The 25,933-nt window shown below is 38.5% G+C and overlaps 1 protein-coding gene and 1 pseudogene across 5 annotated transcripts in view; both read left to right on the top strand.

Moving 5' to 3' along the window:
- ERBIN (erbb2 interacting protein) overlaps positions 1-25,933 on the top strand; it is a 144,523-nt gene that overhangs the window by 44,543 nt on the left and 74,047 nt on the right. For all 5 annotated transcript variants that reach the window (XM_023195761.2, XM_023195762.2, XM_023195759.2 and 2 more), the window contains exons 2-4: positions 14,231-14,278; positions 18,645-18,842; positions 20,953-21,070. In XM_023195761.2, the coding sequence (XP_023051529.1) occupies positions 18,654-18,842; positions 20,953-21,070 (307 nt within the window). In that variant the 5' untranslated portion in view covers positions 14,231-14,278; positions 18,645-18,653. The remainder of the gene's footprint in view (positions 1-14,230; positions 14,279-18,644; positions 18,843-20,952; positions 21,071-25,933) is intronic.
- On the top strand, positions 9,380-9,766 carry LOC111528892 (annotated as a pseudogene).

Below are 25,933 nucleotides of genomic sequence, written 5' to 3'. Positions count from 1 at the left end.
CTGGCTAAAAGTTCATTATCAGATATATGATTTGCAGATATTTTCTCCCATTCTGTGGTTTGTCTTTGTACTTTATTGGTAATACTAATATTTTTTATTTTAATAGGAATGTCTCTAGTGTTTTATTCTGGACACTGATGGTTAGTTTTCTATTGAGGAAATACACTGTTTCTAATATACTAAGAATTTTGTCAAGAATAGATGTTGACTTTTATTTAGATGTATTACCTTTTGGTATTCCCCCTTTTGTCTCATTGTATGATGAGGTGTTGTCAATAGATTTTTCTTACGTAGAGAAAAATCGTCTTGGCATTCCTAGAATCCATTCTCCTTAGTCATGTTTTACTATTACTGTTGCATTTGAGTTGCTTTCGTATAATTTAGGATTTTTTGAAGTATTCGTTAATCTAAATATAGCATTTTTGTTCTTGAATCTAAATGTTAAATTCTAGATTCAAGAATACTTCAGAAAATCCTAAATTATATAGAAGCAACTAAATGGTTGCTTTATACTGACTTTGAGAGGTGTTGGTATCACAGTTACATTGAATCTTCCTTCTTTCTTGTGAACCCTGAACCTTGCAAATTTCACCTCCTGAAAGTTTGCAAGCACTGGGTTCATGTTGTCCTTTACAGTAATAATTTTGACAAATTTCACCCATGATTTCATCTGTGATTTTCTGTTTCTTGAGAAAATTCTTGTAATTTGTATTTTTATATAAAGTCATGTATTGTAAAGCACATCACTATTTGAGCTTAGTAATTTTTTATTTTTTAAAATACTTTTTTGTTTGTTTGTTTTTGAGTCAGGGCCTCGCCCTCTCACCCAGGCTGGAGTGCACTGGCATAATCATAGCTTACTGTAGCCTGATAGCCTCAAAATCCTGAACTCATGCTATCCTCCTGAGCAGCTGGGGCTATGGGCATGTGTCACCATGCCCAGCTAATTTTGTAATTTTTTTGTAGAGACAAGGTCTCACTATGTTGTGCAGGCGGGTCTCTTAACTATGGGCCCCAAATGATCCTCCCACCCGCACCTTGCCTAAAAATACTTTTTATCTGTATTGTTAAATTACCATTCTGATTCCTACTCGTATGTTTTATTTCTTTAAATCTGCTGGGAAATTGTCTGTTCTTTATGTTTCTCTGCTTCTACCAAAAACAGCTAGCTGATGGATTTAGTCATTTTTACTGTTTCTCTTTTCTAAATAATTAATTCCTGCTTTTTTCTTTAAATCCCTTCACTGAATTGGAGACATTGGATGGGGAGTTGGATATACAAGTCTGAGGTTTAGGAGAGTGGTCCAGGCTTCAGTAAAGCAGGCATTTCTGGTGTCCTGCATCACAGTTCTCTTGGCTCACCTCTGATTTTTAACCCCTCCTGCAGGAAATAATACCATGAAAGCTTAGACTCACCTCAGGCTGAGCTTCCTGCTGCAAACACACTCTTCATTTTTTGGCCCCAGTGATTTCTTTTCTGTGGGAGGCCAACAAGATTAGAAAGTAAGCATAGATTGGTAGTGAGGCAGAGGTAATGCCTATAGAGGCAGTGCTGCTCCTGTATCATACTGGATGATAAAAGCTCACGTCTCATTCTATCTGGAGAGAATTTTGAGAGACCATCTATATGCTTCTTGGGAGGTTTAAGTAGATTGATCCCCTGTTGTCTTTAGGGATGACATTGACAGTATACTATTCCTTATATTGGCTTTTCTTCCATCCCTGTCTTACTCTTCCTGCTCCCGTAGGTCATTCTCTAGACAAACTGCTTTTACTCAGGTTCTTACCTCAGTCATTGCTTTTGGGAGAACCCAAACTAAGATAGCAGTCATTAAAGTACTTAGTATTTAAAAGGTAGATAAGAGTTCAGGAATTGAAACTGGCTGATCACCAAAGGTGTGAGTATATATAGAAAAGAAGGCCAAGATCTGTGTTCTTGGTATCGTTAGGAATGAGTTAAGAGGTTGGCATAAAGAGGAGCAACTAGCAAAGGAAATTGAGATTTGACCAGTGGTATAGAAACAAAACTAGGAGAATGTGTAGTGTGTTGGAAGCTAAATGAAGAAAACTTGGAAAGTAAGGGGAAGCGATGCTGCTAAGAAAGCAAGGGGGAGAAATGAATTTAGATTGTCTATGGAATTTATTTTATTTATTTATTTGTTTATTTTTGAGGCAGAGTCTCGCTGTGTCACCCAGGCTGGATTGCAGTGGCGGGATCTTGGCCCACTGTAACCTTTGCCTCCTGGGTTCAAGTGATTCTTCTGCCTCAGGCTCTCGAGTAGCTGGGATTACAGGCATGTGCCACGGTGCCCAGCTGATTTTTGTGTTATTAGTAGAGACAGGATTTCACTATGTTGGCCAAGCTGGTCTCGAACTCCTGACTTCAAGTGATCTGCCTGCCTCGACCTTCCAAAGTGCTGGGATTACAGGCGTGAGCCACCACATCCAGCCGTATTTTTTTATTTTTTTATTTTTCGTGATGGAGTCTCACTCTGTCACCCAGGCTGTAGTGCAGTGGCGTAATCTCAGCTCACTGCAACCTCTGCCTCCCAGATTCAAGCGATTCTCTTGCCTCAGCATCCTGAATAGCTGGAATTACAGGTGCACGGCACCATGCCTGGCTAATTTTTGCATTTTTAGTAGAAATGGGCTTTCACCATGTTGGCCAGGCTGGTCACGAACTTCTGGCTTCAAGTGATCCGCCTACCTTGGCGCCTCGCAAAGTGCTGGGATTACAGGTGTGAGCCACTGCGCCTGGCCAGATTGTCTGTTGACTTTAGATGTTTTAAGAACAGTTTTTCTTGAAACGATGGGGACAAAAGTGTGATTGGAGTGGATATAGGAACACTTGATAGAATAATCGAAGTCACTGCATGTGGACAACTTGTTTGAGGAATTTTTCTGTAAAAGACAGCAGAATAATGGATTGGTAGCCGTAGAGAGAGATGTGGTTTCAGGAGAGATTCTTTTTAAGATGAAAGAAAAAATACACCTACTTGGTATAGCATATTGCTGTGTGTGGTCACAATCAGTTTAGAGTATTTCAGACTGTTTCTCTTTATAAGGATAGACTTAATATTCCCCATCATAATTAGGGTTCTTTCTAGTTAATTTGACTGCCTTTTTCTGTTTCCATTTAGGGCTCCCTAAGTCATGTATAATGAATTCATGGAGGAAAAGAAGTTGTTACAAGTTCTTTTGGGAGAAACAGAGGTGATTGGGAATTACTGTGGCATAGACATAAACATGAGGAAGTGAAGAGAAGTGATGGAATACATGTGGGAAAATTAATCCTGCTACAGGATTGCATCTTATGGAGAAGAGTTTAGAATCCAGTCAAGACTGTATGAGAGGCTGGGCACAGTGGCTCACACCTACAATCCCAGCACTTTGAGAAGCTGAGGTGCTTGGATCACTTGAGGCCAGGAGTTTGAGACCATTCTGGCCAACATGGTGAAACTCCATCTCTACTAAAATTACACAAAGTAACTATATGTAGTGGCGTACACTTGTAATCCCAGCTACTGTGGAGGCTGAAGCATGATAATTGCTTGAACCCGGGAGGCAGAGGTTGCAGTGAGCTGAGATCGCGCCACTGTACTCCAGCCTGGGTGACAGAATGAGACTGTCTCACACAAAAAAAGAAAGATTATACAAGAAAGCTATTTCTAGGTTTGAAACAATGCCACGATTTAATTTCCCTGTCATATTAAGCAATAGCTTTGTGAATGTACATATTTGTAATCCATATTGTCACAAATGTCTTTGCACACCTTTTGTTGACCTATTGTTGAAAATAGCCAAGTCAACTGTATGCTAGGAACAGTTGAAATTTACCCACAGACTTCCAGTCTTTATTTTATGCAGTTTCACCTTTTCCAAGTATTGTTATGAGCCATATTGAGCTGTTTTCTTTCCTTGTTCTCTCCCACCTCTTCCTTCAGATTATAGAATGGTCTTATGTCAGCTTTTCATAGTTAATTCTGTCTGAGATGTTTGCATTTGTAGTCATATGTCTAATTGTGGAATGAACGAGTTTTTCTGTTGAAAAAAAATTGAGGCTTTCTTGTTTCCTAAGTTATGTCAGTCCTGCTACACTGAGATGGAAGAGAATTCCACAGATTCTTCTACCTTGATCGACACTTATAAAATAGGGCTAACAAAAATTGGTGGACTCAAAGAAACCTTAGTGATCTGAATTTCAGAGTTAACAAGAATTCTGTGTAGGTGAATGTGGCAGTTTGCCTGCCTGGGGGCAAGTGTCTGGTATCAGTATAGGTGGATAATATGGAGAGACATTGAAGTTATAGGATAAAGGCATTCGAGAATTAGGATCCTTGAATGACAGTGGGGGCTTTAGGGAAGATGTGGGACTCTGACAGTGCCTCCAAGACAAAAATCAAATAATTACGCATGATACTTTGGTTCTGTCTTCCCCTGTTACATTTTGCCAAGAAGTCGCAGGATAGGAGAGGATTGAAAGCATAGAGAAATCATGTAGTCCTGCAAATTCAAGGAGTGCTTGGAATTTGGGACCCTGTTGGACTTGAATCTGAAGGTAAACTGAAAGAAAAAATATTTGGAACTGCAACCCAAACTTCTACTACCTCAGATTTGACAAGATCGAAAAGGTGACTTTGGGTCAGTGATGGGGAGGTTGGGATTTGGGCTTATTACAGATGAATTCAGTCTAATTAAAGCTGCTGCCAGTCCCAGCTCAAATGGACTCTACTAGAAATCTGAATTTCCAACCTTTATCCTGGGAGAAGTAGAAGGACCTTACACTCCCTGGGAAATAACACTTAAAACAATATTATAGTGAGGCGTGGTGGCTTATGCCTGTAACCCTAGCACTTTGAGAAGTGGAAGCAGGAGGATTGCTTTAGCCCAGGAGTTCAATACCAGCCTGGGCAACATAGTGGGACCCTGTCTCCACAAAAAAATAAAAAATTACTGACTGTGGTGGTGGTACATGCCTATAGTCCCGGCTATTTGGGTGACTGAGGTTGGGGATTACTTGAACCTGGGAGGTTGAGGCTACAGTGAGCTGAGATTGTGCCAGTATACTCCAGCCTGGGTGACTGAGACCCTGTCTGAAAAAAAGCCCCAAAACCAGATGAATAAAATTATACTGAATTTGTGACTATTACCTTATAGTGTCTAGAATATTATAAAATATATGAAACATACAAAGACATGGAAAAGGGTGATTGTATAGGCTTATAGATGACCCAGTTATTGGAATTAGGAGAAAAGAACATTAAGGCAATTGGCAGGATAATATATGGGGGATTGAGTATTTCAGGTGAGTAATGGAAATGCCAAAAAACCAGATGCATATTCTGGAACTGGAAAATAGAATATCTTACATCTAAAAAATTGATCAAATAGCCTTAATAGCAGATCTATGGTAAGAAATAAAGACGGAAGGAAATGGTAAATGTGAATAAATACGAAAGTTTATTTTCTAGTTTTTTAATTTATATAAATGACAGTGGATAGCACAAAGCCAAAAATTACAATGTATTGTAGAATTTATAGTATGTATCAGTAAAATATAAGACAGCACAAAAGATGGAAGTAAATATATGCATACTCTTTTATAGTACTTCGATTATATGTGAAATGGTATAATATCATTTGAAAATGGGCTATGTTGAATGAAGAATGCATATTGTAATTTCTAGAGCAACCAAAAATGTAGGATAGCTAAAAGTCCATAAAAGGAGATAAAAATGGGATAAAAGGAAAACTTTATTAGAAGGTAAGAAAAGGTGAACAAAGAACAAATAGAAAATAAATATGAGGCTGGGTCTGGTGGCTCACGCCTGTAATCCCAGTGCTTTGGGAGGCGAAGGCGTTGGGGATCACTTGAGGTCAGGAGTTTGACACCAGCCTGGCCAACATGGGGAAACCCTGTCTCTACTAAAAGTACAAAAACTACTTGGTGTCGGGTGCAGTGTCGGGCGCCTGTAGTCTGAGCTACTCGGGAGGCTGAGGCAGGAGAATCGCATGAACCTGGGAAGTGGAGGTTGCAGTGAGCTAAGACCGAGCCACTGCACTCCAGCCTGGGTGACAGACCAAGACTCCGTCTCAAAAAAAAAAGAAATAATAATGTGACAGTTTTAAGTTCTGTCATGGCAATAATTACATAAAGTATGAAAGATCTAAGCCCACAATTAAAACATAGAAATTGTCAAATTTGATTTCTAAAAAGACCCAACATTATGCTTCCTACAAATGGGTACTTGAAATGTAAAGAGGTTTAGTTAAAAGTAATGGATGGAAAATATATACCACATTAACACTAATCAAGAGAAAGCTCCTATAGGACTATCGTGACATCAGGCAAAATATTAAAAGACAAGGATTACTAGCAGGGAAAAAAACCTCATAATGGTAGAAGGATCCATTCACCAAGAAGGTATGAGCCCTAAATATCTGTTCACGGTATAGTGGACCTCCAGTATACATGAAATAAAAATAAAAGAATAGACAAATTTACAACTGTAGTTAAGAGATGCCTATACTTTTCGATAACTTACAGAAAAAGAAAGCCATAAATTGGTAAGGCTATAGAAGATTTGAACACAACTGTCAACCAATTTTATCTAATTGACATTTATAGAACATTATACCCAAGAGATGCAGTATGTGACATTCATGTACACATGGAACCTCTCAGTAAGAATTATGTGGGACCATTGAAAGTCTCAACATATTTCAAAGACTTGAAATGATAGTACTGTTCTGTTGACCGTATTGGAATTACATAGAAATCAGTAACAAAATGAGGTTTGGTAGATTACCAAATATTTTGAAATTAAGGAAGTCAATTTTGAATAACCCATCAGTAAAAGAATAAATCAGATGGAAAATTAGAAAGGATATTAAATATATTCAGCAAAAGACAACATCAAAATTATTAAATGTGTGCTTAAATTATTAAAATAGTACTGAGATAATTTGTATCTTTAAAGTTTAATGAAGAAATAAGGATTAGAAAGTTTTATTCTAAGGACAGAAAAAGAAATTCAGAATAAGTGAAAGGCAGAAAATATAGAGAAGAAAGCAGAAATCAATGAAATAGAAAGCATACTCTAAGAAAATGAACAAAATATAACATTTCCTCTTTGAAAAGATAATCCAATTGATAAACCTGTAGCAAGATTGACTGAGGGGAATAAAAAAATCCGCAGCTTACTGATATAAAAAATGGGGGGGTGCTTATGGTACAGATTCTATAGCTGTTAGAAGAATAAAAAGGAAATAACTATTTAAAACTTTTGTTTGTTATTTTTAAACAACAAAAACCAATTGTTTTAGGTATCTGTTTCTGTGTTAAGAATCTCTCCACCACTTGGTGGCTTAAAACAACAGCAGGTGACTGTTTCTCTGAATTATGTGAATCAGCATGTGGTCTTTTATCCCGGGCTTCTTTGTGGCATTGTATTCTCCGGGCAACATTCAAAGAAGGTAAAGGTGGACTTTGCAAATCATGAGGCATAGGGACTGTCACTTGCCCAACAAAACTTACGCTGCATTGAGTTGATGTAAACAAGTCACAAGGCCTGCCCAAATTCGTGGGGTTGGGGAAATAGATTCTATCTCATTATTTTAGGTGGTGTAAAACATTCTGGCCATGTTTTTCAGTCTACAGTGGTTAAGTCAGAAATAGTGAAGTCTGAGATTTTACCCTATTTACAAGCTAAAAAGTTAAGCCTGCCAGAAAACAGAATACCTTTAGATTAGAGACAGAGAGGTTATTACCACAAAAGCAGTAACTAGAGGAATGTCTTGTGTCAGTTCTTTAAACCTTAATCTTCAGAGGGTGACATACTGAGAGTCCTATAGTACCTGCTCACGCAGTAGTGTACGTTATAGGAGAAGAACCCCAAAATAGAAAACCTGATCTTATTTAGGACCACTGGTAACCTGTCCATCCTCTCCTCTGGAGTATAAGCAAGTCTTTTCTGGAGAGGGGAAGGTGGACTCTCTGAATCTTGCTTAGTGTTACTATCCTAGAATGTCTCTATACAAACACCTTATATCAATAACATCACTCAGAGGACTGAGAAGATGCAGGAATGTGAAATGTTTATGGAGAATTTTCTTTCAATGCAGTGTACTCTCGATCACAATAATTTGCCTTCCTCTCTTATACAAAATTTGATCTCTCTTCTTCAAAAGTCTTATTCCACTAAAGTATGAGACTTGATGATCTGTCTCATCAAAGTGAGATCTAGATAAAGATAAGGCTTCTCAATGCCATTTGTAATTAGAAAAATGCAAAATTAAGAAAGACTGAAAATACCAAGTGTTGGTGAGAATGTAATTGTAATTTTCTTTTCTGGGAATGTAAAATAATAAAACCACTTTGTAAGACAATAGTTTTGAATAGAATTAAATTACTTACAGACTATGACCCAGCAGTTTCATTCCCATGTATTTACCCATGAGAACAGAAGCCTGTGTTCTTATTAACACTTGTACACAAATGTACTTTTATTCAGGACAGGCTGCCTTGGTCAGGTGTTGACTGGGAAAGGGCAAGTGTGAACCTTTTAGGGTGATGGAAATGTTAACATGTCTTGATTCCTGCTGGTTATATGATTGTATCTCTCTACCATCTATACTCTTAGAATGTGTGCATTATGTAAATTGTATCTAAAAATACAAAAATGGAAAATTTTGCAAATGTAAGGATTCCCTGGTAATTCAGTGTATATGTCTACCACTTAATTGCACAGTAATACATTTTTAGATATGTTTAGGTTAACCATAGTTTGATTTTAACACTGTTAAATTTTAACACTGTTCATATTGAAAAAACACCCAGCTTTCTTCTTGATTAGAATTAGGCTAATGTGAACAGACACTGATGTTGATCTTCTAGTTATAAGTATGATCTAGCCATTAGCATCTTTTCCTTGTTTCTTGTATATGTTATAGGTATATCACATTTTATATATATTTAGTTTTTGACTGTTGTCTTTCAGAATTACTCTTACACAGCGTTTATAATTTTTTCATTACTTAAGTTTAAAAACTTTTTTACTCTTCTACTTTCTATCTTTATTCTTTTTCATATTATTATTTTAATTGTTATGTACTTATCAGTAAGGGGTTAATAATGTTGATAAAATGCCTTGGAACTAAGCATAAATATACCAAATACAGATTAGCAACATTGTGATAACTATGATTAAACTAAATGATCTTACACAACCACTAAATATCGTCTGATAGGTGTGGGCATGCCTGAGGAGGCTTTGTTTTACATTTTTACTAAATGAAATATTGCACCACGTAAGATTGCTCTTAAATCCAGTCGAGTATACATGTGCGCCTTGAGGCGACCCCGGAGTGCAGCCTTGCCATGGCCTCCGAAGCTTCTCCGCATCTCAGGGCGCCCCCACAACTCTCTGTGGATCTGGAGGCCTGGCATCTATGAGGATGACGAGGGAGGACCTGGGTGACCGTGGTCATGCGACTCAGTCCCCTGAGCAGAGAATGGGCCGGGGGCTCGAGCTCACAGGGCAGCACATATGAACCCAGCATCACGGTGCACATGTGGCAGATGCCAGTGCACACCCCGGAGCCACTGTCCCCCAGCCAGCTGCTCTTCTCCCAGCTGCTCCCCGTGTGGCAGCTCTACCCCAGGAGGAGGTACCAAGCAGCAAATTCCAGTTGCTGGGAAATAGTGGACCAGATTGTTTCCATGGAGCAGCTGGTCCTAACATATTGGCCGGCAAGGAATGACTGACATTGGGAGTGGCTGGCCCTGCTTGTCCTGACTCCTCTGGCCTCATGTCTCTTCGCGCCCCCTCAGTGAGGATCTTTGTGTACCTGCTATTCCATTTGCACATCCAGCATGGCCTCCTTGCAGGCAGGAGGCAGTGGGACCCCTGCCTGCTCAGCTTCTCTCATTTTCTTCACTTACCAGTCTTGTCCTGATCCACTTAGATCTGTACTGAGGGCGCTTGGCCTGGATGGGCTTCACTAGGGGCCCTGTCTGTGCACTGGGCCCGTTTCCCCTGCTGGCTGCAAGCCATGGGTTCTCTTTCTTCTCTCTGCCCCTCATGCTGATCTTCTAGATGCCACTCCCAAATGTCCTTGACTCCATACCCACTAGGCTGCATACCCAGCCAGGCCTCTGGCACCCTCAGTGCAGCCCATGATTGGAAACTCACCATCAGCAGTCAGTGGCTTGGTTTAAGAGATGGCCGCAGAGGGAACTGGGTCTGGATGTGGACTTGGATGCCCTGTGGGTATCAGTTCTGCTGACACTTTGGCCTGAAATAGATGAAGTGCTGAGCAAGCAGTGTATGCTGGAGCCTCAGTGAGTCCATCTGCACAGTGGGGAGCATGGAGGGATGGGTTTGGCCTGTGCTTCTGCTTGTTCAGTCCTTCAGCTCACAGCAGGATGCTAATCCATGAAGGTGACCTCGCAGTACTGGTTAATTAAACTTTATTGCTCACCGAAAAAAGAAAATATATAGCCAGGTATATCTTGTGATCTCTTTAGGTAAATAGAAAATGTGCTTTATTAAAAAAAAAAAAAATCTTCATAGTGATTTTACTTTTCAATTTTTATAGTAATTCTCAAACTGAAACTTTTGTCAAAATAATCTCAAGCAGAGGATGGGGAAGGCTAAATGATAGTGGCTATGGTATAGATGAAATAAGATTGACCATGCATTGATTATTGTTGAAACTGTGTTGGAAAAAGGAATGACATGACTTTTTTTGTTGTTGTTGTTTTGAGATGGAGTCTGTGTCGCCCAGGCTGTAGTACAGTGGCGCAATCTTGGCTCATTCCAGCCTCCACCTCCCGGGTTCAAGCAATTCTCTTGCCTCAGCTTCCTGAGTAACTGGGATTACAGGTGTGCACCACCACGCTCAGTTAATTTTTGTATTTTTAGTAGAGATGGGGTTTCACCATGTTGGCCAGGCTGGTTTCAATCTCCTGACTTCGTGATCCACCTGCCTCAGCTTCCCACAGTGCTGGGATTATAGGCGTGAGCCACCACACCCGGCCTGACATTTTGTTTAAGACAAAGAATTTTGAGTTTTATACTGTACCTAATTTACTAAATCAGAATCTCTAGGGAGAGGGTATAGTATCTGTATTTTTCAAAAACAATGAGTGAATATTAAGTAGCTAGTTGCAGTTACAGCCAAGATTTGTTTTTCTTCCTCATGAGCAGCTTTTAAAATTGGTGGCAGAGTTTACTAGGGCAGTCTATGAATGGTTGCCCAAATCCTGCTTATGAAAATTATCAGTGAGCTCCTCTTTTTCTCTACTAAATTATTTCTATCTATCTGCCTACAAATCTAGTGTTGTAGCTCTTCATTCATATTCGGGTCTGGCGACTACTTTATTTTTCTAATGTTTTATATAGCAAAACTACCTGAGTTGTCTGTTCTAGTTCTTCTGCTCTTTCTTGAATCCCTTCCAAGTAGTGTTTTGCCCCACCAACTAGAGGTGATTTTGTCAAGATAATCAATGGCTTTCACATTAATACACAGTGGCCATTCTAAGTCCTTATTAACAGAGGTGATAACATCTTCCTCCTTGAAACATTTTTTTTTTCCACCTGGCTTTTAGAATATCACACTTTTTCTGTCGGGGTGGAGTGTCTCTTTTGCTTCACTTGACTGCTTCTCTTCAGTGTCCTTTGCTGGTCTATAATGTTTTGGGGCTCAACCATTGAACCTATTCTCTTTTCTGTCTGCCCTCATGCCCTTGATGATCTCATCTAGTTTCATTGCTTTAAATATCATCTATAAGCAGATGACTTTCAAATATATATCCACAGCTTGGATCTCTTCCCACATCTCTGAATGCCTGTATCTAGCTGCTTACTCAATGTCCTACTCAGATATCTTTCAAGTGTTTCAAAGTAAAGTTTTTGAATACAGGCATCTCTCTTCTCTCTGCCCTGCTCCTACCATGGTCTTATTCCATTTCAGTTTACTGGCAGCTCCATTCCACCAGACTGTCATATCTGTGGGAGTCTGTATGAGTGACAGAAGACTTGTTGGCAAACTTTGCTTGCTGTACACACAGCTTCGTCGTTGCTGCTGTTGTTTTTTGTGGCATGCAGTATATGTAGAATTCTTAGAGAACGTTAAACACACACGTTAAACACGTTAGTCCTATACCATTTGGCATAGCGACAAATAGTTTGATGTATTTAGGGCAATTCTGAAATTCTGAAACACATAAATGGATATCACGCTGAGTTTTTAAGAAAAAGATGATTTATGATGTATGCACTTTTTCTTAAGACTATTATTTATTAAGCTGTCTCACTTTGGAATGTGTTGACTGCAAGTACAGAAAACATAGCAATAATTTAAGCAAATAAGGGAATTAGTTTTCCCACATACCAAGAAATCCAGAAATAGAGAATAGTTAGCATTAATTCAGCTGCTCAGCAGTGCTATTTGAAACCCCAGATTGTTTTGTTTTTTTCCTCTGTCAGTCTTCTTTATTGGCTGGTTATTAATCCTCATGCTTGTTGACTTATGGTAATAGGATGGTTGTTTCAGCACTAGATACTATGTACACATACAAGGCTAGAAAAATGGGAGAGTGGTGGTGTCAGACATATTTGCTCCCATTTATCAGGAAAGCAAATGTTTTTCCAGAATTAACCCGCATTTCACCATCAAAGCAGACTTCAGAATATAAGCCTTTGATTTTCACTGTGTTACCCATTTCTTGTTGACCCCTCCAGGCATGGAAAGCTCAAAAGTGGTAATTGAGCTGGGCCCCTTACTGCCCTGAATAATCTAGAGTCTTGAAAGGAAGGCCAGATCACACCTATAAACCCAGCACTTTGGGAGGCTGAGGTGGGTGGAAGGATTCCTTGAGCCAGGAGTTTGAGACCAGCTTGGGCAACATAGTGAGACTCTGTATCTACACACACACACACACACACACACACACACACACACACACACACACACACACAAAAGAAAAAAAGGGTACCTGGCTGTGGTGGTGCATGCTTATAGTCCCACCCACTCAAGAGGCTAAGGCAGGAGGATCCTTTGAGCCCAGGAGGTCGATGCTGAAGTGAGCCATGATTGTACCGCTGCATTCTAGCCTGGGTGACAGAACAAGATCCTGTCTCAAAAAAAAAAAAAAAAGTCCGGGCGTGGTGGCTCACGCCTGTAACCCCAGCACTTTGGGAGGTCAAGGCGGGTGGATCACTTGAGGTCAGGAGTTTGAGACCAGCCTGGTCAACGTGGCAAAACCCCGTCTGTACTAAAAAAAGAGTTAGCCAGCTGTGGCGTGCACCTGTAATCTCAGCTACTCGGCAGGCTGAGGCAGGAGAGTTGCTTGAACCCAGGAAGCAGAGGTTGCAGTGAGCTGAGATTGCACCACTGTACTCCATCCGGGGCAACAGAGTGATAAGTCTCAAAAAAAAAAAAAAGTATTAGAAGGGAAAATAAATTCCATGAACAGTTAACAGTGCCTGCCACATAGAACTATGAAAAATTACTGAGATATAATTGGCCGAGTTTATTTGCTTGGAAAATTATTTCCCAGTAAGTTCAAATTAATGGCATTTTAATGGTAGGTGAAACAGTATTTATTTATATAATGAGGGCTCTCAATAGTTTATAAATGTATGAAGACTATCCACTGTAAAGATAGCCATTTGGCTGGGTGCAGTGTCTCACGTTTGTAATCCCAGCACTTTGGGAGACTGAGGTGGGAGAATCACTTAAGGCCAGGGGTTCAAGACCAGCATGGTCAACATAGTGAGACTCTGTCTCTAAAAATAATTTTAAAATTAGCTGGGTATGGTGGTGTACACCTGTAGTCCTAGCTACTCAGGAGGCTGAGGTGGGAGGATTGATTGAGCCCAGGGGTTTGAAGCTGCAGTGAGCCATGTTTGTGTCACTGGGCTCTAGCCTAGGTGATAGAGTAAGACCCAGTCTCTTAAAAATAAAAAAAAGCTAGTCATTTATTTAGAAGCTAGTAAATATGTGTATGTGTGTGCATACACTTGTGTGTGTGTGTTTTTAAGAGGCTAATATTTGGTGTGACTATTTGGTCTTAACTATTTTCAGTTTACAGAGGTTAATTTTTGAGAAGTTTAATTTAACTTTTATATAAATGAGATATTAAAAGAGATGTTCCTTAAAGTCATAAGGATCCGTTTTTGTTGTTAATTTTTTTTTTTTTTTTTTTTTTTTTTGCTTTCCATAGAATGTTGGCTCAATTAAGAAACATCAGGGAGATAAATTCAACCCAGTGGTAAGTAACTTCAATTTCTTTTGGTAGAAAGTTTTCAGCAGCCAGTTACAGTGGCACACACCTATAATCTCAGCACTTTTGGGAGGTCAGTGCAGGAGTTTGAGACCAGCCTGGGCAACATGGCGAAACCCCCATCTCTGTAGAAATTACAAAAATTAGCTGGGTGTGGTGGCTGGTGGCATGGTAGTACCCTTGGGAGGCTGGTGGGAGGATCGCTTGAGCCTGGGAGATCGAGGCTGCAGTGAGCCAAGATCACAGCACTTCACTCCAGTCTGGGTGACAGAGTGTGACCTTGTTGCCAAAAAAAAAAAAAAAAGCTTATTATTGTGCTCATTTTGTGGGTCGACACTTTCTTCTCCATTGTGATTAGAAGATTCTTATGTCTATAGTGTTACTTATGATTTGTAAAGTGGCTCTTCCTTATGACATACCTGAAATTCTAATTAGCAGTTCCCATGTTGATCAATTCAGTTCCGATCAGGCTAGGCTTTCTTCCTTTTGGATTACTTCCTTGTGTTATTCTGTAAAGGAGAATCAGTCTCTGGGTACTGTTACTCATTTACTTCTCTTTCATATGTTACTTTCCTCCTCTGCCCTCAAGAATTAAGGTTTTCAACCTTTCTTATCAGTCAGCAGTTCTTAGTCTATACCACTTGCACTTGCAGGCCTATCTAGATTTGGCACTCATTTTTATATTGGCACTAGGCCCACTGAATTTGATCTGAGGTCTACATTGCTCTCTTTGTAGTCTCTATTCACAGAAAGTTTTCCTTTGAGACGTAAACTCTGTTTAGCTTCCTAGAGCCCAACATCTAATCTTCCTTTTCTGAATTCGTTCTCCTTTCAGAGAAGTTCTACAATTTCTGTTTGTCTGTCTGCAACATGATTAGCTCTACAGAAAAAAACTTGGAAATTGTTATATCTCCATTAACAATTACTTGACCCTATAAATTGCCTTATACCTCAAGTGCCCTACATCTTTATATGTTATCTTTATATGTTTAGACTCAGTATGGTCCAGTGGCCATTAAGCATTTAAATGTGTGACTTATAAACTGAATTTTAAATTTTATTTGATTTAGCTTTTAACACTAAGTTTAAATAGCCACATGTGTCTAGTGGCTACCATACTGGACCTAGCAGATAGAATTCTTTCCCATTCTTAAGTGTCCTCCTAACTCAGTATCAGTTGTATTAAAATGTTTAGAACAAGAAATTTTGTATTCATTTTTGGAATTTTTTAAATGATCTCATAAGTATATAGGTAAAAATCTAAATTCTCTTCTGGCAATTAAAACCTTCTTATTAGATGAACTGTTCTTTTTTTTTTTTTTTTTTTGAGACGGAGTCTTGCTCTGTCACCCAGGCTGGAGTGCAGTGGCCGGATCTCAGCTCACTGCAAGCTCCTCCTCTTGGGTTCATGCCATTCTCCTGCCTCAGCCTCCCGAGTAGCTGGGACTACAGGTGCCCGCCACCTCACCCGGCTAGTTTTTTTTTTTTTATTTTTTAGTAGAGACGGGGTTTCACCATGTTAGCCAGGATGGTCTTGATCTCCTGACCTCATGATCCACCCGTCTCGGCCTCCCAAAGTGCTGGGATTACAGGCTTGAGCCACCGCGCCCGGCGAACTGTTTATTCTTATTGATAAAATATGCCTTAATATAAACAGATTGTTACTAAGTAGTAAACTTTTATGGATATTTATTTGTTGACAAAGATTTTAGATGGAAACATTTAATGTTTGACATCTTAGTTTCTTTTTTTAAATTCTGAAGGAGGAGTATGTAGCGAAGATTTACTGATACTTGAATCGTTTTAAGAACCTTCTTTCAAGTATGTGTTATTATATATTGAGAAGCAGTATGGAAGAGCACAGACTCAGTTTTTTCGTGGAAAAATGCAGTTAACAGTACATATCTTAGAAAGTTGTAGTGACGATGAAATGAGAGTCTGCATATAGTTTATCTAAAGAACTTAGCACAGTGCCTGGTATGGAGTGATTGAGTAAGTAGGCTGGGTGCTGTGGCTCACGCCTGTAATCCCAGCACTTTGGGAGACTGAGATGGGCAGATCACGAGGTCAGGAGATTGAGACTATCCTGGCTAACGCGGTGAAACCCCGTCTATTAAAATTCAAAAAAATTAGCCGGACATGGTGGTGGGCACCTGTAGTCCCAGCTACTCAGGAGGCTGAGGCGGGAGAATGGCCTGAACCCGGGAGGTGGAGCTTGTAGTGAGCTGAGATCAGGCCATTGCACTCCAGCCTGGGCGACAGAGCGAGACTCCGAGACTCCGTCTCAAAAAAAAAAAAATAAAATAAAAGTAAGTTGTAGTGACAATGAAATGAGACTCTGCATATAGTTTATCTAAAGAACTTAGCACAGTGCCTGGTATAGCGTGATTAAGTATAGTAAAAAAAAAAAATTTTTTTTGCGACGGAGTCTCGTTGTGTTGCTTGCACTGGAGTGCAGTGGCACCATCTCGGCTCACTGCAGCCTCCGCCTCCCGGGTTCAAGCAGTTATCCTGCCTCAGCCTCCCTAGCTGGGATTAGAGGCATGCGCCACCACGCCCGGCTAATTTTTTTGTGTAAAGATGGGGTTTCGCCATGTTGGCCAGGCTGGTTTCAAACTCCTGACCTCAAGTGATCCGCCTACCTTGATCTCCCAAAGTGTTAGGATTACAGGTGTGAGCCACTGTGCCCGGCCTAGAATAGCCAATTTTTTTAAAAAAATTGCAAGGGAAATACATACTTTACTCTTTGTCACTTTTAAAATACCGTATAATATGAAGTAGAAGAATTAGAAGCAGTGCCTTGCAGATCCCTGTTACAGCTTCAGGCAAAAGGAAAAATCGCTAATACCAGATCCTGTCTTTGTTTTAACATTGGACATTTTGTTTATACATGGATTCTTTTTCAGTAATCTGTATTTTTAAAACATTATATTAAGATATTGTATTTATCTTGATTACTGAATTTTTTGATACCTCCTTATATTTTGTGCCTGAGGCCTCACTGGCCTTAACCTAGTCTTGGTCCTGGTTAGAGGTAACCTAATACTCTAATGGAATCTTCTGACTACAGCAAGAATAGATTGTTTTGCATAGAAAGAATTGATAACACTAATTATCATTTTTATTTATTTTATTTACTCCTAATATTGCTATAAAGTTGCCAGTATATTTGTGTGGTGTTTGAATCTTTTGGTTTAATTTTATCTTAGAGTATGCTGCACAATTCAAATATTTAAAAGTTGATTTTTAAACTTTTATTTCTTCAAGTTAATTGCTTTATTACTTGTGCAAATATAATCTTACTTTGCTAATATAATCTTAGCCTAGTTAGAATTAACCTATGTATATACATTGTGTGTAGTTGGCCCTGAGAATGTTCACTAATTCAGAATTGGCCTTTTCCCTAAATTAATATGAAATCTGTTATTTATTTAAGCAAGTTTTTGCACCAGTGTGTAACCTTAAACACATTTCAGACATACAAGCTCTTTAGAAAAACTATAGGGCCAATATTTAATTTAAACAAAATATACTTGGAGTAGGTGGGAATTTTCATGTGGAAACTTTGACTTTTCATAGGAAGGTTATAGGGTGATTGATCCCTGATGGCTGGTTAAGAAGACCTGAAAATATCTTTGCATTCCCACTTCCTACTCAAAACTGCACTTAATCAAGTCCTTAATGAAGACATGTAGAACTCTTAGAGTCAGAAATTAAGTAAAATTAAATAAAAATCTTTGTCTTATTAGAGTTTTTCTTGTTGAGAACTAAGAAGCAGACTCAAAGCACGGTTTTGTTTGTTTGTTTTTTTGAGACAGAGTCTCGCTCTGTTGCCCAGGCTGGAGTGCAGTAGCCTGATCTCAGCTCACTACAAGCTCCGCCTCCTGGGTTCACGCCATTCTTCTGCCTCAGCCTCCCGAGTAGCTGGGACTACAGGTGCCCACCACTTTGCCCAGCTAATTTTTTGTATTTTTAATAGAGATGAAGTTTCACCGTGTTAGCCGGGATGGTCTCGATCTTCTGACCTGTGTTCCGCCTGCCTCGGGCTTCCCAAGTGCTGGGATTACAGGCGTGAGCCACGGCGCCCGGCCTCAAAGCACAGTTTTTGAAGAAGCATGTAAATGGCTACTTCATGGGTTGTTTTGTGAAGTACTAAAGAGCTTGAATTCAATTTGAAATCCAGTAGCTATAAATGTGGGTATTAAAGCATTGTTAAATGGGTTCCATTGTGCTTGTATAGTGGCGGGAGAAGTGTTTATCTGTGACATATGAATTGTGATAGATGGGAATGATTTGTTCTGAAAAACCATTGTAACATGTATGTTTTTAATTTCTTTTTATTCGAATATTGCAGTGTCTAAAAATGACTACAAAACGAAGTTTGTTTGTGCGGTTGGTACCGTGTCGCTGTCTACGAGGGGAAGAGGAGACTGTCACTACTCTTGATTATTCTCACTGCAGCTTAGAACAAGTTCCGAAAGAGATTTTTACTTTTGAAAAAACCTTGGAGGAGCTCTATTTAGATGCTAATCAGATTGAAGAGCTTCCAAAGGTATGCTAATACTTTCTTTCAAGAATTACCTTTGGTTATTTTTATACCTAGAAATATGATATTCCTGATATTGCTATAAAGTTGCCAATGTATTTGTGTGGTGTTTGAATTTTTTGGTTTAATTGTATCTTAGAGTATGCCGCACAATTCAGATTTTTAAAAGTCGATTTTTAAACTTGTATTTCTTCAAGTTAATTGCTTTTATACTTGTGCAGATAACGTAAAATTTTGTATTTAATTTTAGTTGCATTGTAGCCATTAAGGTAAATAATGAGACTAAATAATTTCTAGAGTCAGTAGATTTGACTAGACCAATAATTGAAATTAATGCTGTCTTTTTCTACTTTTCATAAGACATTAATGTGCATTGTTATAATTGAGGGTAATTGTCCTTTTGCCATGTCATAATTTTATTGTTAAACAGCTTTTTTTGAGTTCATACAGTTATTGTTTTCCTCCATTTATAATTTGTTTGAAAAGGTTTTGGAGGACTTAAATTTCTGAAGTCTAGTAACAACTGAAAGGAGAAAGTTAGTTTGTTGCCATGAAACACCTTCTCAAGTTATCACCTTGTTTTTTTTTACCAAACTTTTTTCAGTGTACTTTTTCTTGTTAAATCCCAGTCTCTTATTATCCTATATCAATTTCTCCTCTTATTATCCTATACCAATTAAATTGCTATAATTTTGCCACCCAAACAGCAGTGTTTTTAAAACTGTGTAGCGACCCATTGGTAGCTCATAAAATCAATTTAGTATGTGTGGGTAGCATTTTGAAAAAAGAACCATAAATTTGGACTGCGAGAATTAGGAAATATAGGACAATTAAATTAGAATTTTCAAATAAACAAGGAATAATTTGTTAGTGTAAGTGTGTTCCATATAATTGTGAGATACACTTGTACTAAAAAATTATTTGTTGTTTATCTGAAATTCAAATTTAATGAACATCTTACATCTACCCTTGCAGCCTTAATTATAAAAAATAGAAAATAGAGTGTATTGTATATAGCCATTGTTTCATGAAAATATTTTAGATTTGTGTGTAAACTGGATGATGGTATGCAACAGGCTTTTTTCTGGTGGTAAGAACATTTTGAAAGCCACTGCTATCCTAGGGGTTATTTTTTTTTTTTTTTTTTTTGAGACGGAGTCTCGCTTTGTCGCCCAGGCTGGAGTGCAGTGGCCAGATCTCAGCTCACTGCAAGCTCCGCCTCCCGGGTTTACACCATTCTCCTGCCTCAGCCTCCCGTGTAGCTGGGACTACAGGCGCCCGCCACCTCGCCCGGCTAGCTTTTTGTATTTTTTAGTAGAGATGGGGTTTCACTGTGTTAGCCAGGATGGTCTCGATCTCCTGACCTCCTGATCCGCCCGTCTCGGCCTCCCAAAGTGCTGGGATAACAGGCTTGAGCCACCGCGCCCGGCCTCCTAGGGGTTATTTTACAGAGAAATCTTTATATGGCTATGGATAAAAATTAAAGGTTGTTGGTCACATATTTATGAACTAGAAACCTAGGTTGTGGTAGCGTAATTCACTGTTCTTCCTTATATATTGTTCTTCAGCAGGCAATTTATCTTCCTTAGCTAGTTCTAGAGAATATGGAAGACCAAAATTTGTCTCCTTCTCTGATCACCACCAGTAGAGTCTTGGTTTAGGGGTTTTGTTGGAAAGGGAAAGTCTTGCTATAACAGTGCAAATAACTGAATCATTTATATCTTATCATACCTAACACTTTTACATTTTTAGAAGAATACTTTTCTTAAATAGGACTTTCATTTTGGAATAAGATTGCTTGAAAGACAAGCTCCAGAGTTGATCACATTTAATAGCCACTTATTTTTTGTACTAACTCAACAGAGAATACAGCCATATACTTACTCTCACTAAGTGCATTTTGCTTAAGGTAGAAATATGAAGTTATAATCTGAATGGTTCAGTTGTATTCATGTCTATAATAGTGTAACCAGAACAATGAGACATCTTTCCTGGTATTAGTATAGGTTATAACTCATTCAGTTTTAATATGGCTGATATTATTTATATGTATAAAAGTTCATGAAATAGTTAAAGATATATATAATTGACATTCTTTCCTCCCTTTTTTCAATAGCAACTTTTTAACTGTCAGTCTTTACACAAACTGAGTTTGCCAGACAATGATTTAACAACGTTACCAGCATCCATTGCAAACCTTATTAATCTCAGGGAACTGGATGTCAGCAAGAATGGTAAGGTTTTTTTTTGCCCGTAATTTTTTGCACTTGGGAACATGTTTCATTACTAAGATTTCTATTGAGTTTTCAAAAATAAGAATGTAAAAATAAGTTAAATCTAATATATTAATATGAACTTCATCTAAGAATATTTTATGTAAAGATAGTTGCCCCACTTTACAAGTTTTGCCACCTGTTTGTATCAAATACAGTAAAATTAAATTTTATAGCCTTGGCTTAGAATTTGTTTAATATGTATACATAAAATCTGTCATAGCTTAAAGCACGTGGAGAATAAATGTGAGGGGTTTTTTTGGTTTGTTTTTACATTTTTAATTGTGGTCATCCTGTTGCAGGATAGATTTCTTATACTTATTTCTCCTGTCAAACTGAAATTTTATATCCTTTGAACAACATATTCCAATCCTCCATCCCTGCTTCCCCATCCCCAGCCCCTGGTAACCACCATGCTACTCTGCCTCTGCCTCTGCAAGATGCCATATGTAAGTGAGCTTATGTGGTATTTTTTTTTTTTCTGTTCCTGGCTTGTTTTACTTAACATAATGTCCTCCAGGTTTATTCATGTTACTGCAAATTAACAGGATTTTCTTCTTTTTAAAGGCTGAATAGTATTCCATTGTGTATATCGTATTTTCTTTATTCATTCATCCATTGATGGACACTTAGGTTGATTCCCTGTCTTGGCTATTGTGAATAGGGCTGTAATGAACATGGGAGTGTAAATATTTCTTCAGCATACTGATTTCATTCACTTTGAATGAAATATCCAGTAGTGGATTGCTGGGTCTTGTGGTAGTTCTAATTTTTTGAGGACCCTCCATACTGTTTTCCATAGTGGCTGTACTAATTTACATCCCCACCAACCGTGTGCAAGCATTCCCTTTTCTCGACTTCCTCATCAGCACTTATCTTTGGTCTTTTTACTCATTCTAACAAGTGTGAGGTCGTATCTCACTGTAGATTTAATTTGCATTTCCCTGATAATTAATGATGTTGAACATTTTTCATTTACCTGTTGGTCATTTGTGTGTCTTTTGTTGAAAACTATCTATTCAGGTCATTTGCTGATTTTTAAGTCAGATTACTTGTTTTCTTGTTATTGAGGTTTTTTAGTTTCTTACATATTTTGAATACTAACCCCTTCTCAGATGTATAGCTTGCAAACATTTTCTCCCACTCCATAGGCTCTTTCTTCACTCTGTGGTTTCTTTGGCTGTACAGGAGCTGTTTTGTGTGGTGTGATCCCATTTGTCTGTTTTTGCTTTTTATGCCTGTGCTTTTGGAGTGATATTAAAAAAAAATCATTGTTCAAGCCATTGCCAGGCTCTAGAATGTCATGGAGCTTTTCTTCCATATTTTTTTCTAGTGTTTTTTTTTTTTTTTTTTTTTTAATACTTTTCAGGTGTTACAGTTAAGTCTTTAATCCATTTTGAGTTGATTTTTTATATGGTGTAAGATAAGAGTTTAATTTCATTCTGCATGTGGATGTCCAGTTGTCCCAACACTGTCCTTTATTTATTGAAGAGACTGTACCCATTTATGTATGTGTTCTTGGCACCCTTGTCAAAAAATAATTGACAAAATACATGGATTTATTTTTGGACTGTCTATTTCATTCCATTGGTCTGTCTGTATTCATGTCATTACCATGCTGCTTTGATTATGGTTACTTTGTAGCATATTTTGAAGTCATGTGTGATGCCTGCAGTTTAGTTCTTTTTGTTCACCATTGCTTTGGGTATTCAGTCTTTTGTGGCTCCATATGAATCGTAGGATTGTTTTTTTCTTTTTCTATGAAAAATGTCATTGGAATTTTGGTAGGGATTGGGTTGAATCTGTAGACCACTTTGGGTAGTATGGACATTTTAACAATACTGATTTTCAAGTCCAGTGAACACAAGATTTCTTTCCATTTATTGTGGTGCTTCAATTTTTTTCATCAAATGTTCTATAGTTTTCAGTGTGTATGTGTTTTACCTATTTTGTTAAATTTATTCCTAAGTATTTTATTTTTTTGGTAGCTATTATAAATGTGATTGTTTTCTTAATAACCTTTTCATATAGTTTGTTAGTATATAAAAATGCTACTGATTTTTGTATGTTGATTTTTGTATCCTGCAAGTTTACTGAATTTATTCTACGAGTAGTTTGGTTGGAGTCTTTAGGGTTTTCTATATATAAGGTTATGTTGTCTGCAGATAGGGACACTTCAGTTTCTCCTATTCTAATTTGGAATCCTTTTATTTCTTTCTCTGGATAGGACTTAAGTACAACGTTGAAAAGAAGTGGCAGGAATAGGCATCCTTACCTTGTCCCAGATCTTAGAGGAAAAGCTTTCAACTTTTCGTTGTTAAGTATGATGTGAGCTGTGGATTTGTCACATATGGCCTTTATTGTGTTGAGGTGCTTTCCGTCTATACCTGATTTGTTGAGAGTTTGTTATGAAAGGACATTGAATTTTGTCAAATGCTTTTTCTGCATCCTTTGAGAGCTTTTTTCCTTCATTTTGTTAATATGATATATCACATTTATATATATGTTGAGATTATTAACAAGGCCAAGTATCTTGTTTAGTATCTTTAGTTTGATACTAACTATGGAAGATATATTCTAAAATGTTAAGTCCTTATTACCTCAGAAGGAGAGAGAAATCAGCCCTTGAAATTTTTAGAATGAGCGTGTATTTCTTTTATAATTACAAAAAAGAACGAATCACACGAGGATAAATTTTAAATGGTCTGACCAAATACAGGACTTTCACAAACACTGAATACTGTCATATAATACTTCTTAATAAGAATTGGAGGAAAAAAGTTTATAAACAAGTCCCACCAAGTTAGTGCAACAGTGCCAGCAGCGGTTTTGTAGTAATCATATTCCACAGCTTTTAGCTTTGTCCTAATGATATGAGTGTCCGGAAGTAATCCTTTTCCTATAAGTTTTCCTAAATTTTAGGACTTAAGATGCATTTAGGGCTTATTAGAAGTCATCCTGTTTTCATAATTAACAGTTAACTTTGGCAAGTTAATTAACCAGGGGTCTGTCTCACACACACACAGAAAGTTACGTTGGCTCACGCCTGTAATCTCAGCACTTTGGGAGGCTGAGGCGGGCAGATCACTTGAGGTCAGGAGTTCAAGACCAGGCTGGCCAACATGGTGAAACCCTGTCTCTACCAAAAATGCAAAAATTAGCCAGTTGTGGTGGCATGTGCCTGTAGTCTTAGCTAGTTGGGAGACTGAGGCATGAGAATCACTTGAACCCCAGGAGGCGGAGGTTACAGTGAGCCAAGATTGTGCTACTATACTCTAGCTTGGGCGACACAGCAAGACTCTCAAAAATATATATATATATATATATCCACTTATTAAATTCTATTTATTTTAGTTGCAGTTCATCGAAATGTGTGTTTTATAGGATTATGATCAAATCAGGACTTACGTTTTTTTTTTTTTTTTTTTCTTTGTGAGACGGAGTCTCGCTCTGTCGCCCAGGCTGGAGTGCAGTGGCCAGATCTCAGCTCACTGCAAGCTCCTCCTCCCGGGTTTATGCCATTCTCCTGCCTCAGCCTCCCAAGTAGCTGGGACTACAGGCACCCGCCACCTCGCCCGGCTAGTTTTTTGTATTTTTTAGTAGAGACGGGGTTTCACCATGTTAGCCAGGGTGGTCTTGATCTCCTGACCTTGTGATCCGCCCATCTCGGCCTCCCAAAGTGCTGGGATTACAGGCTTGAGCCACCGCGCCCGGCCAGGACTTATGTTTTAAGGAATAAAGTCTGTTTCAAGGATTTATTTATTATATTCATCCTAGGTTAAGGTGAAGGTTATAGTGGTTAGTGCCGTACTGACAATTCAGTTCACAATAACTAATAAACTTCACTTTTAAAGATAGTACTGTATTTTATTTTACCTTTTGTTATTGAGCTGTTTAACTTTAGGGCTATTTGTATTTTTAATAAATTTATTATTTAATTTTTATTTAGATTGGATTCATTCTAGTGATGTCCTGCTTTTTATCTAGCTATCTTAAAAATTTTTGGCCAGGCCCAGTGGCTCACACCTATAATCCCAGCACTTTGGGAGGTCAAGGTGGAAGGATCTCTTGAGCTCAGGAGTTTGAGACCAGCCTGGGCAGCATAGCAAAACCTTGTTTCTACAAAAAATCATAAACTTAGCCGCTCATGGTGGTATGTGCCCGCGGTTCCGACTACTTCAGGCTGTTGTGGGAGGATTGCTTGAGCCTAGGAAGTCAAGGCTGCGGTAAGCCATGATCATGCCATGGCACTCCAGCCTGAAAAATAGAGCAAGACCCTGTCTCAAAAACAAACAAAAAAAAATTGTGCTCAAATAAGAAACCTATGTAAAAGCTAAAAGAACATGCATGGCTTCACCAGTTGTTAGCATTTTGTTACTTTTGTCTTATTTCTCTTTTTCATGTATATGAATTTAAATATGTTCAGGAAAAAGATATATGCGTATCATTGTTTATATAAAATGTCTTTTTGGCTGTTCGCGGTGGCTCACCCCTGTAATCCCAGCATTTTGGGAGGCCAAGGTGAGCAGATCACCTGAGGTCAGGAGTTTGTGACCAGCGTGGTCAATGTGGTGAAACCCCGTCTCTACTAAAAGTGCAAAAAATTAGCCAGGCGTGGTGGCAGACGCCTATGATCCCAGCTACTCGGGAGTCTGAGGCAGGAGAATTGCTTGAGCTGGGGAGGCAGAGGTGGCAGTGAGCCGAGATCTTGCCATTGCACTCCAGCCTGGGGGACAAGAGCAAGACTCCGTCCCTATCTATCTGTCTGTCTGTCTGTCTATCTATCTATCTATCTATCTATCTATCTATCTATCTATCTATCTA

This window comes from Piliocolobus tephrosceles, chromosome 4, assembly GCF_002776525.5.
Source record: "Piliocolobus tephrosceles isolate RC106 chromosome 4, ASM277652v3, whole genome shotgun sequence".
In the NCBI taxonomy this organism is placed as follows: domain Eukaryota; kingdom Metazoa; phylum Chordata; class Mammalia; order Primates; family Cercopithecidae; genus Piliocolobus; species Piliocolobus tephrosceles.
The sequence above is the reverse complement of the archived record's forward strand: the minus strand, read 5'-3'. Positions and strand labels throughout refer to the sequence as shown.